This window comes from Martes martes (genome assembly GCF_963455335.1).
Source record: "Martes martes genome assembly, chromosome: 9".
Lineage (NCBI taxonomy): Eukaryota > Metazoa > Chordata > Mammalia > Carnivora > Mustelidae > Martes > Martes martes.
Genome location: NC_137896.1, coordinates 114,288,968 through 114,302,462, shown reverse-complemented (window position 1 = coordinate 114,302,462; position 13,495 = coordinate 114,288,968). Strand labels below are relative to the sequence as shown.

The 13,495-nt window shown below is 41.7% G+C and overlaps 1 protein-coding gene across 1 annotated transcript in view; it reads right to left on the bottom strand.

Annotated features, from left to right (window-relative positions):
- Positions 1-1,696: 1,696 nt before the first annotated feature.
- Positions 1,697-13,495, bottom strand: part of SRD5A2 (steroid 5 alpha-reductase 2) — a gene marked incomplete at both ends in the record, with an annotated part of 46,128 nt that continues 34,329 nt past the window's right edge. Inside the window, 4 exons of the mRNA XM_080814638.1 lie at positions 1,697-1,763; positions 4,261-4,411; positions 6,806-6,907; positions 11,843-12,006. Coding sequence (XP_080670764.1) covers positions 1,697-1,763; positions 4,261-4,411; positions 6,806-6,907; positions 11,843-12,006 — 484 coding nt within the window. The remainder of the gene's footprint in view (positions 1,764-4,260; positions 4,412-6,805; positions 6,908-11,842; positions 12,007-13,495) is intronic.

Genomic DNA, 13,495 nt, shown 5'->3' with positions numbered 1-13,495 from the left:
GTCTCTCTCTCTCTCTCTCTCTGTCAAATAAATAAATAAAATCTTTAAAAAATTCTTTAAAAAAAAAATAACAACAACAAAAAACCCGCAGCTCAACACCTTATAAAAATCTTCATGAGCCCAGGAATATTTCAACTCAAACAAAATTACTTAGCATCCACGATTTGAGAGGCATTTAATAAAAAGAAAACAGAAAACATTTACATGACTACAATTTGTATTTTTCAGTAACATACACCTTTCAAATGTCTTGTTTCTTGTACAATGAATTTCTGATCAAATTGGTGTTCCTTTCCCCAAAGGGCTTGCTAAACATTTCCGACGCTTGCCACACACCTAGATCCGAGAGGACAAATAGTTTCCTACATTCTGATTCTGAGTCTTCAGCCCCTCCCTTAGAGAGCCCAGCATCTGAGCACCCACTCTAGGTCGTGACCCGTCCACCAAGGTTGCAAATTCTAATACATACTAGCTGATCAGTCCACATTCTTAGGGGGTTCCATGGGCCCACAGCGTCCAGTGCTTTAAGGGAAACTGGAATGCAGAGATCTAACTTTGAAATTTTGGAAACTTCCAATGTTTAAAAAAAAAAAAAACCGAAGAAACAGAGAAAGTCAAACTGTGTGTGAATCCCTGTCTGAGCCAAACAAAAGATGTTTTCTGCCCTGCCTGTGCCCTCAGGGACTTGGAGGACCCATGTTCAGGCTGCCTCTAGGAAATGTCTTTCTCAGCAGATCCCAAAGACTGCCGTGAAGAAATTGCAGAAAAGTTGCCGAGCACTTCTGGAATGCTTCCATGTCACTGTAAATGTCCTGTCCAGGCAAGCAACAATGTATGATCTTCCTCGGTCATTTCCCTTTTTTGACACTCTCTCATCATTTGGTTATTTCCACAGGTTTCTGAGAATATCGGAATGGGCAGTGTCTACTGTAAAAGGCTTTTTCACTCTCTCACTAGCCAACCAGTCATGTCTCTCCCTCTGTGGTCAAGAAAACCTGACATTCAACAAACCCACACCAGTTTTCTAAGATATCTCTGACAGGGATCCGGGAAACTTCAGGAGGACAAAGATGCGAGACCACGCACAAATTTGAAATGGGGTCAATGCCTCCTCACACCTTCGGCCATATGAAGAGAGGGCTCCTCTATTGAAAGCCCACGTCATCACTTCACATCTTTCATAATTAACTGAGGGAGAGGAAAGCATGACTGGGTTTTCATTTGGGAGATTTGCTCGGGGTCCATGCAGCTCCAGAATTTCAATGTTGCTCATTTGTATGGGCATAAAATATGTACCTTTAATAAATTCTACAAGCACTGCCCTCACCTGAAAACTTTCCTGGCTAGAGGGCTGTCTTACATTGACAGAGAGCCACACATACTTAGATCACCCAAAGAAAGAAAGACATGGGGAAGTTTTGCACTTTCTAGGAGGACTGGATAAAGAGCAGATAGATGTCTCTGTGCAGAGAAGAGCCTTGTCAAAGCTTCAACAGGAGATCAGGAGAGAGACCCTGGGAAGACACACAGAGACACACAGAGTAGCCACCCCACAGAATCTCCAGGCCGGCTGTCAGAACACAAGAGGCCTCCCGGTTTATATACACACTGGAACGTTCAAAGTTACAAGCTCAGCAGCTTGATGGTGTTCAACAGTCATGTGGGAGCTTTTAGTTTCTTTTTTAATCTGGTTTCTTTAAAAGATAAATGGAATGAGGGCCTTCCGAGATTTGGGATAGTCTTCAAACATCTTGAGGTAGAACCTAAAAGACAAGAAAGGAACAATTATAATAAGCAGTGGTCAACCATTGAGGTTTGCTGGGTCTGAGATCCTTGTTCCAAACCAACCCACAGTTACTCAGGGCCTGACTCTTGCAGATGGTCATCTGTCCATTTCCCTTCTCCCTCCTGCATCTCCTCCCATAAATGTTGAAACTTCTTGGGTTGGGAAGTAAAAGTAACTGCCAGAGGACAGTGGTGATGATTGCACAACATTATGGATGTACCTGTTGCCGCTAAATGGACCACTGAAAATAGCCAAAAGGGTAAATTTTATGTTATGTGTATTTTACTACAATAAAAAAAGGGAAAAGCCAGAAGGAACGACTCAGTGGATTCAATTGGGAAATAAGGAACTAGAGCCCCCAAAGATCATGGGCAAGATTAATCCTAGAGAATGGGCAATTTCCCAGGAAAATATCCCCTCACAAAGCCTTGGAAATGCCAAGAAAATGTTACCTCGTATTCTGGGTTGAATTGTGTCCCCCCAGAATATATGCTTGAAGTCTTAGCCTGGAAGACTTACCTGGAAATAAGGTCATGACAGATACGATTTAGTAGGTAAAACAAGGGCATACTAGAAAAGGAAAGGCCCTTAATCCAGTATGACTGAAGGGGACAAGAGACACCAAGACAGAGACAGGAAGGGGAGGAGGCCATGTGGACATGGAGGCAGAGAATGGGGATGGAGCTATAGACCATGCAATCTCAGATGGGGGCCCAACCAAAAGCCAAGAAGTGGCAACGAAAGATCCTTGCCTAGAACCTTCAGAGAGAACATGGCCCTGCAAACACTTGGATTTCAGGCTTCTGCCTCCAGAACTTGAGAGAATAAATTTCTATTGTTTTAAGCCACTCGGTTTGCAGTCATCTGCTTTGGCAGGCCTGGAAGATTAATACACATTGTGAAATGGCTTTCTCCTTGAGTGACCAGGCTGTCCTAGCTAGTTGAAGCTGATGGTTCTCCAGTGATAATCACGATGATGCACTCTGTTAAGGTACCTTGATGTGAACCGGGGACAAACAGTAATAATATGTGACAAGAGGTGGCTGGTTTCTCGTGCTATGCTCAGAAAGGGGTAAGGAGTTTCTTCCCACAAAGGCCAGTTAGCCCTACAGGAAAGGTGCCTGGCCTTCCTTCTGGAGCTGTCTTATCTCACAGGACAGGGCCACGGTTTGGATTTTGCTGATGCACCAGCTGGAAACCTCTGGTGGGACTGCTCTCCCTCCCCTGACTGGCCCCACCTGAGACCACTGCCCAGGACCCCTCCAACTGCTGGCTGACGGCACTCTGCCCTCTTCCCCTCTGCTTCTGGTGGGCAACAGACTCTGCCTCAAGGGAGAACGTGGACGGTCTGACAGGCTGGAGACGCTCTTTCTGAGGACAGCTACTGTTTCATTCATTTCCGACACATCTGCATAAAGTCTACTCTGAGGAAAAGATTCTTGGTTTAACCTTCAAAACTACAAATTAGCCTGACTAAAACACCCATGCAGGAGCTTAAAGGGTCCCCTAGGTCCTGGTTCCAAGGCTGCTCCCCCTTGAGCTACCCCTCCCTCTCTCTGTCTCTCCAGCCGCAAATGCCATTTGGGATCTGAATGCCAGAAAGGATCTGAAGTTCAGGTGCAAAGCCTGATAACGGCTTAGTACGTTACTCTTCCCCTTGCAGTGATGCTTTTCGTTAATGCCTCTGTCCCCAGCCCATCCCAGGTACAGGGTCTGAGGGGGAGGTAGAAGTTAGTAAGGCTTTAGGCTAGACCTATAGAGAAAGGGTTCTAAGCCCCTACAATTCCTGGCATTCTCCAGATGAGGGGACAGTCCTGAAATCACAGCACATAAGCTTTCACTTATCGTAGCTTCCCAGGAAGCAGCTATGACCTTGGCTGGATTTATGGAGGGTGGGTGTTGCGGATAAAGGGGAGTGCCAGAGTAAGCACTGGTGTTACACAGACTCCGGGAGATTAATCCTGGCGTTTGCAGGGCTCTGTGATTACCTGAACTATTAGCACCAAAGCCAGAATGAAATATAGGAGCCACACTAGACCAGGGGCTAGCCTTTCCCCTGGTGCTACTATATCGTGGCTGGACCTCAGGATTATCTGTGAAGCTGTGGACTGTGCTGCCCACGGGACGCACTTTGAGAAATGTGGCAGAGGTCACTTGAACTGAAGCATGGAAATGGGAGATACTTCATGGACCTCTCAACCCTTACCTAGAGCCCATTGCCGGTGACCCTGCTAGGAATGCACAGAGCCTGGGTCAACTAACTCATAATTTCCTTGCCAGGAAACCTTCCACAAGGTAGCAGGTGGCTTCCCAAGTCACCGAGGGTGTGCCTATCCCTACATGGGTTTCGTTTTACTCATTTAAAAAAAAAAAAAAAGTGTTTACAGTACTGTCACCCAGCTGAAATCCAAATTCAGTGAAAGCCCAGAAAATCAGAGTTTACCAATCTGGACTTGACTGATCAAGAAATTTACCTGTGATGGTGAAAAGCTCGAAGCCCCAGGAAACAAAGTGAGAAAATCGCAAATCCAAGTGCTGGGAGGGACCAACTGGCCAGGGCATAGCCGATCCATTCAGTAATCTCACCGAGGAAATTGGCTCCGGAAACATACGTAAACAAGCCACCTGCACGTGCAGAATGAAAAGTCCATCATCAGAACTGGATCACGGCCACATTCAAACCCCACTGCTTTGTTCCAAAACACATAAAGGCAGTTATGACTAATGTGGGGCTGGAGACTTCCTTATGGTCATCGCAGTCTGCTGCAATCCTCTTGGAGCGAAAGGTAAACAGAGTGACAATAGCCTATTGCCCTCAGAACTTCCTGGAATCGTGTCACCAACTGCTTGATGGGCTCCAGCCAATCTCTAGCGACTGCTGCACCCCTGGCTCGGGGCTGGACAATGATGAAGAGCAGGAGGACTGGTTTTTGTTTTGTCCCATTAAATAATGTTTCCAAGCCACCTTTCCCCCCTCACTTTTCCCCTGGACACCTGTACAGTGTATTTCACGAGGGCACTCAGACAAAATGAACAACACATTATGTGACAACCTGAGCTGATTCCAGAAGTAATGAGAGTTTCCCGTGGCATTTGCACATCCCCACCCATAAGGGAGTGTATGTACACTGTTCAGGTTGAAAGAAGTGAGTGGGAGCTGCAGGGGCTTTGCCCCTGTGGGGGGCTGGTGAGGTCTGCTTCTGCTGATGTTCAAGATTTACTTTTCTATCCAACCATACATGTCTGACATGAGACCTGTAAATAGAAATCAATACATTTCCAATGATAGTAAATGTATCCACTTTCTGCCCCACAGTAAACTAAAACTGATTTTTTCTTTCCATATTTATATAAAGAATATTTTGTTTTTAAATCATTCGGTAACATACCTTAATAGTTAGAAATGAACTTTGACAATCTACCTTTTAAGAGAATTCTGTGCTTTTCTTTGGCTAGTTTTTGAGTGAATATTTAAAATCCCAAAGCTCCTTCAAGTTGTCTTCCTTAAAGATGACACTGCGTGAACAATTCCAGACCGGGTTTTCCCAGACCCTGGGAGAAACCACTGACCTCCTACAGAGGGTCTATAAATTGCAAATGGGATATCTCAATATATGGCTCCATTTTTGTTTGATATAGACACCATGAGGATGTCAGCAATGCTTAAATTCATTTAAATGTGTTACTGAATTCATGGTAGCTCTGTCATTATTTTATTAATAAATGAATATCAATACCATATTGTAATTTAGGAAAAATTTTAAAGTAAATAAGAGGTTCCATTTACAGCAAAAATGGTGGGAGCTATCAACCGACACAAATAGCACCTAAAATAGCGACAGATTACTTGGACTAATCACTCTCACCTGCTTACGTTTGTCAACTTCACACCCTGGTTTCTTGGAAACAGTTGAAATTTCAAATATTCTGTGACTTCATATCTGGGAATGCATTTGTACTTGCAAGACCTCCCATCTTAATTTTTGATTAAGTAATTTTGGCTCATCAGGCCACTAAGAAAATACAAGAGGCAGGAAGTATATACAGTACAGTACTACCCCTGACTACTGACTAGATTAAGTCTGGGTCAGCTGGAGAAGACAAGTCTTATACAACTCAGCGTTATTGGCTGACTCATGAAGGACCAACACTGTGTGTACATATGATGCTTAATTTTCTGTGCTAACCTGACTGGGCTACAGCATGCCTAGATATTTGATTAAACATTATTTCGGTGCATAAACAATGAATTCTGGAAGACTGAAAAGAAATTTAAAAAATAAATAAATATTTTAAAAATATATATTTAAAAAAATTATTTTGGGTTATGTCTGTGAGATTGTTCCTGGATGAGATTAACATTTGAATCTACACACTGACTAAAGCAGATTGCCCTCCCCAATGTGGATGGACCTTATCCAATCCACTGAAGGCCTGAATAGAACAAAAAGGCCAAGTAAGGGAGAATTCACTCTCTCTGCCTGACCATCTTTAGGCTAGGTCATCAGTCTTCCCCTGTGCATGGACTAGAACTCACACCACCTACTCTCCTGGGTCTCCAACTTGCAGGTAACAGATCATGGGATTTCCTAGCTTCCATAATCATGTGAGCCAGTTCCTCAGAATCCATCTCTTTATGTATCTATCACTGTATCTTTATCTATATCCTGTCGGCTCTGCTTCTCTGGAGAAGCCTAATACGGTACATGGTAATCTTACCTACTGTGACGAGGTGGCAGCCTATTCCCCCTTTACCTGAAGCTTCACTGTCCCCCACCCTCAAGGTATTATGACATTGTACCTTCCCAAGGGTGTCCCTACCTGAACTTCCAGGTTTAGATCCAAAAACACCAAAGTGCTGTGGGGTAGAAGGGGATGTGAAGGAGAACCAGAGGCAAATTGGGATACATTGTGTCATTTGGGCCCTCACTGCCCCCTCTATAGTTGCTGCTCATAGCACAATCCCTGGGACAGGCTCTCAAGGCAGAGTGGAAATCTGGAGGGTAGGGGAGGTGTTACCTTGTGGAATCCTATAGATGACTTCTCCGGGCTTCCTGAGCTGGCGCAATATATAGTCACTATGAATGTTGACTCCCATTCCCAAAATAAATAAGAAGACACCTTAGCAAAGAAGACAGAGGGAAGAAGTTACAAATGTATCCTGGTGGGATGCCTGGGTGGCTCAGTCAAGTTAAGCATCTGCCTTTGGCTCAGGTCATGATCTCAGGGTCCTGGGATTGAGCCCTGCACTAGGCTCCCTGCTCAGCGGGGAGCCTGCTTCTCCCTCTCTCTCTGCAGCTCCCCCTCCTTGCTGTCACACACTTTCTCTCTCAAATAAACATAATTTTTTATTTTATATAAATTGTATTTATATATAAGTATTGTATTTATATATAAATTATATAAATTATATATAGACTTATATATAAATTATATAAAATTTATTATATGTAAATTTTATACATTAAATTTTATATATTAAATTTTATATATATTACTTATTTTATTACATATTTTATACATATTTATTACATATAATTGTAACTTATTTTAAAAATAAATTTTTAAGGGGCGCCTGGGTGGCTCAGTTGGTTAAGCCTCTGCCTTCAGCTCAGGTCATGATCTCAGGGTACTGGGATCAAGCCCCACAACAGGCTCTCTACTCAGCAGGGAGCCTGCTTCCCCTTCTCTCTCTGCCTGCCTCTCTGCCTACTTGTGATCTCTCTCTCTCTCTAAAAAAAAAAATAATAAAATAAATAAATAAATAAATAAATAAATTTTTAAATGTATCCTGGTTTTGGTGTTTTTCTCACAAACTAAGTTTGTTTTGTTTTGTTTTGTTTAATAAAGGAGACGGGCATTCAATTTCAAATTCTAAGAATGCTCCAAAGATATTGCAAAGGGTGGCCAATTAGCCATTGTTCCAAGTTTGTGTGGAGAGGCCATATTTTCATAGATCAAAAGACTGACAGTATACAGTGACACGAGATGGAACAATGTGGGAGATGAGAGAAAGGGAAGAACACCATTGTCCAATACCTGAATGAACGAATGAATGAATGAACAATAGCAAACTTTTGGTTCATTCCCAAATAATTAAATTGTGGTTGGCAAACTCAACCGCTAATTCCAAACCCTCCTCCTTTGCCTTCCCCCACCACAGGGGCTGGAAGTCTGAAAGCAGTCACGTGACCTATTTCTGCCATAGGATACAAAGAGAAATTTCCTTGAAATTTTTTACTTTCCTGATAAAAGGGAAGTGGGACCAGTGCCTCTACTGCCTCCCTCCTCTTTCATTGCCAGATGTGATGCCTTGAGCTATAGTAACTCTCTTGCAATCATGAGGTGAATACAATCAGGACCAGAGGTAAACATGTTAAGAACAGCGGAATAGAAAGTATAGAAAGTTCCAGGAATCTTAATGATATCTGTAAACAACTAAAGGAACGCAGAAGCCACCTACCTTTGGACATTCTTGTTATGTAAAAAATAGACATTCTTAATTATTTAAGTCACATGAACTGGTTTCCTGTGACTCACTGCTGAGAGCATTCCGGATTGATATACCCATTCTCTTGGAACTTAACATAAGTCAGACTAGGGAGCTTGGCACCTAGCAAACTGGTTTCAACCACTGTCAGTTCACACCCACAGTCTTGTTTCCCATTCATGAGCTCAGAAAGAAGCCCTGGTCTGAGGTGAGGAGAGCCAGGATCAGGGATGTGAGGTCTTGCACCCCAGTGGGCGCCATGACAACCCAGAAACACTCACTGTTCCACATAGATGCCCAACTTTACCTCTCAACAATGTGTATTTGTGCTGATCGAAATACAAGAGGCGAAAAGCAAGAACACTTTAATTAAAAACAGATCTACTCTCTCCTCCCTTGCTATGACAGGAAACGATGATTTGCAGTCTTGTCTAGTCAAAAGATCATTGGCCATTGTATGGTGACGGGTGGTGACTGCACTGATCTTGGTGAGCACTGGAGAAATGCATAGAATTGCATAATTACTATATTATGCATCTGAAAGGACTATAACATTGTATGTCAACTGTACTTCAATAATAATTTAATTATTGGCCTAGAAGAAAGGGAAACTGGGGAGAGACACCAATGGCAGGAGGTTGAAAGAAGGAGGGGAGATAGCATGCACAGTAGCAGACAATGCAGAAACCCTAGACTCTGTGTCTATGTGTCCTTGGGCAAGCCATTGACCCTCTCTCAGCCTCCGTTTTCTCATCTGTAAAATGTAAATTTGAATAATATCTATCTCACAAGTGCAGTACAAGTCTCCCTCATTTGTTCACTCATTCACTCATTTATTCATTCAACTAGTATCAATTGAGAGCTTACAATACAAAGAGTTGTCCTAAACACCAAGGATACAGTCATGAAAAAACAGTCAAGGTGTCTGTTTTCATAAAGCTTATATTTTAGCATAAGAAGACAGAAATGAATTCAAATAATTAAAACATTTTAAATCATATAATGTCACTGCAAAGCAGAAAATCATAGGATCATGAGATAGAAAGTGAACTTGGGGTGGGGGGAAGGTATCTCCAACTTAGATGAGGTGCATGGGGAAAACTTTTCTGAAAATTTGGCGTTTTGTCCTGTGATTGGAATAATAAGAATGCACAGATCTGAGGGAGAGCAATCTGGCATAGGAATTAGCAGGTGCAAAGGCCTTGAGGCTAGAATAGTTTCATTCTGTCTAAAAAACAGAAGGAAGGCTGGTGCAGTTGAAACTTTAAGATAGAGGGAAAAGTGGGGAAATGTGGACAGGATGCTAACTAAAAAAACATACACTAAGCATTACAGGCTTTGGTGAGGAGTTTGGATCCTTATGTACGAAATAAAGCCACTGGCAGGTTTGAAGCAAGGACAAATAGGAAGTGATTTCCATTTGTTACTGCTACAAAAGAAGTAAATATGTTATGTGGAATACTAAATGTGAACGAGCAAAAATAAGAAAATAAGAAAACCCAGACACCTTATTCCCACCACCCAGAAATTATAACCATTAAACACCTTAATGTATCTCCTTTCCAGATTTTCATCTTACATAATATCTAGGTCATATTTCAGTTTCCCCAAAATGCTTCTTATAGGTGGTTTGTGAAAACCAAAGTCCAGTATAGGACCATCCTGGTATCTAGACATTATGTCCTTTAAGGCCATTTTAATCTTGCCCAGACCCATACTCTTAGAAAAAAAAAAAAGATTTTTTTATTTACTTTAAAGAGAGAAAGAGGTGCACATACACACACAGGTGGAGGACAGAGGGAAAGAATGTTCAAGCAGACTCCCCGATGAGTGCAGAGCCCAACTCTGGGCTTGATCTCATGGATCATGGGATCATGACCTAAGCCAAAACCAAGAGTCAGATGCTCAACCGACTAAGTTGCCCAGGTGCCCTAACCCTTACCTTTTAAAAAAATTTTTCAGAGCACTGGCTTCTTAAAAAGACATCAGACAGTTGTACCTCAGAATACCTCCCTTTCTAGATAAGACTGGCTCACTTCTTGATGGCGGCATTCAACTTACTTCTTCAGTCTCCTTATTTCTTGTAAACTGACATAAACCATTTTCCTGTACAGTTATATTACCAGCTCAACATATAGTTAGGTTCATTTATTGGTTTCTTCTCCATTTTAGGAAACTTTCTTTCAGTTAGATATATATATATATATATATTTTTAGTTTTATTTATTTAAGTAATCTCTACACCACACCCAGGGCTCAAACTGATGACCCCAAGATCAACAGTCATTCGCTCCACCAACTGAGCCAGCCAAGGTCCCCCATTTAGATTTTTTTAAACTAAATTATTAAGTTTCATAATTCAAAGGACAAAACCATATTAAAAGAAAAGCTCTACCTGCCATCCCAATCTCTTTCCCCCAGACCCCCCCATGCCAACTTTTTAAAATTTGTTTTTTTTCAATCGAATATTCCTTTTTCCAGTTTCACACACACATATTTTCCTTCCGCCATTTTTACACGAAAAGTAGCATACTGGATATACAATGGTCACACTTTATTTTATTTAACTACATATTCTGGAGACGACTGGTGGGAGCACACAGAGGTCCTCCTTGTTTTTGTTGTGTTTTGTTTGTTTGTTTCTGTGGCTCTGAACACTCCATTGTGTGCACATGTCAACCCTCCAGTCGGCTGTGTTTCCAAAGGTTCCATCTGATGGCTGCGTGCACAAGGGGCTACTACTGAAGGCCAGGCCCCACGGCAGCAAGAAACTTGGTTGGAAGGTCCCCGGGGCGGTCCCAGCAAGAGGTCATGGCGGCTCAGACTAGGATGAAGTCGGACCAGTGAGGGAGGAAGGGAGCCTCGTGGGTACATCTTATGGAGCTCCACGCAGCCCTACTAAGCTGACTGACAGAATTTGATGTGTGATGTAAAGAGAGGAATTAAGGGTAATCCCTGCATTGGGGTTTAAGGCAAACAATACACAAACAATTGAACCTTCTAGACTTGAGTTCCTCTTGCAGATAATGAAAAAAACTTCAACAGTGTTTTCTACTATTTTAGATAAAATGGTCAGGAAAAGTCCCTTTGAAGAGGTACAAACTGTTAGACATCTAAATAAAGTCAGGGACCAACCTCCACCAGTGTATGTGGAGAGAATATTCCATATAGAGGGAACGGTCTGTGTAAGAGCTCTGGGGCAGGACCAGCTTGACCATTTCAGGCCCCAGCAGGAAGGCCGCAGAGGCAACAGCATAGTAATTGGATGGAGGCAAGAAATGGGATTAGGAAATGCGGCAAGACCAACCACATTTGGGTGTCACAGGCATAGGCAACGATTAGGAATTTGTCTTTTATCCTGAGAGTAGTAGAAACGCCCTGGAGGATTCCAAGGTGGGGAGTGACATGTTTTTCAAAGGGCTCTCTGGCTGCTTTATAGAAAAAAGAGGGGGGTGGCAGGGAGAGAAGAGGAGAATGGAATTCCATAAGGGATTACTGCAGTAGGGTAGGGGAAGGTGGTGGGAATTTAGGCGGGGTGTGGGTTACAAGTGGCCAGATTTACTCACCCAGACGAAACCTTCCATCTGTGTACCACTCAGCTGGGTATTCAGCGCAGTAAATCAAATAGTAGCCTTGGAGAAGTCCATTTCCCGTGCAGAAGATAAACCCTCTGACAAGGAATGCAACTGGGAAAGGCCTCCCTCTAGTGAACAATGAGTAAACAAATGTCCTGAGATAGATGGAAAAGAAATGATAGGATACAGTGTTAAAAAAAAAATCAATCAATGAAATGAAACAATTACATCAAACCCATTTTTAAAAATCATTTTCCCTTGAACTTATGCAAAAAAAAGAACATTATTATTCCATTCTAGAGCAATCATTTATGCTATCATTTGTCTTGCTTCATTAAAGGCCATAGTAGTCACCATTTATTACCTTATTTTATTCTCAAACCAGCCTTGAAAGGTAAATTTCATCTCCATTCAGCAGTTAATAAATTCAATCCTATGAGACCAGGATTGGAGCTCAGCTTTATATCAATCTACAAATGAAAACCAGATGACACTGGAGAAAGGGAGAGCCTTGCTTGCCCCTGCAGCAGTGGGATGACATTTTGATAGCTGATCATACAGCTTTCTATATGTCGCTCTGAAATGATTTAATTACCGATATTGTGGCATTTCCTAGGAGGTGGACTGCAGAATCTCTTGAGAAAAGAAAGAGATTCCTCTGCCTGTTAGGAAGCATGAATCTAGAAGAATCTAGGAAAATGGGATTAAAAATATATAAACAGCCTCTAAATAAGATTTGCCCAAAATACAATGTTAAATACTAGAAAGCAGCTACATTTTCTTTATAATTTTTCTTCTTTAATGGTGCAATATAACAATCATACAGGTAAGCTCATAAACCTACATAAATAGTTTAATGCATAACAAACACTCATGTAGTCGCTTAACAAATCAAGAACTAGAACTTCCCTTCACCATCAGAGGCTTCTCTATTCACCATATATTCTCTTTATTCACCCAGAGGTAACCACCAACCTGATTTTTTATAATAACCACTTCTTTTTACTTCTTTACAATTTTGCCACATTTGGATGCATGCCTTAAAAAAATAATTTATTTTGTTCATTTTTAATTCCATACAAATGGAGTGATATTCTATGATTCTTAGAGTATCCCTTAATGTCTTATTTCTTTAACTCATCATATTTCTCAGATTCAAGCATGCTTTTGTATATAAGCTATAGTTCATATATTTCCATTGTTTTATATTACCATCAGGTATGAATATACCACATATGTTTATCTATTTTACTTTGATGGATATTTAGGGTGGTTCCAAAGTCTTGTAACCTCTCAGAGCTATTTTCCCATTATTTCATGATTGTGTATTTTATGTTTAAACTTCGATACATCTGGAATTTCTTTTGTTGTAAGAAGTTAGATAAGAATCCAGCATAAGGGGTGCCTGAGTGGCTCAGTGGGTTAAGCCACTGCCTTCAGCTCAGGTCATGATCCCAGGGTCCTGGGGTCGAGCCCTGAGTCAGGCTCTGCGCTCAGCTCTGTTTTCCCCTCTCTCTCTGTCTGCCTCTCTGCTTACTTGTGATCTCTGTCAAATAAATAAATAAAATCTTAAAAAAAAAAAATCCAACGTAATATTTTTCCTAATGCTAGTAAATTTTCTAAACTGTCTTCTTTCACTGACAT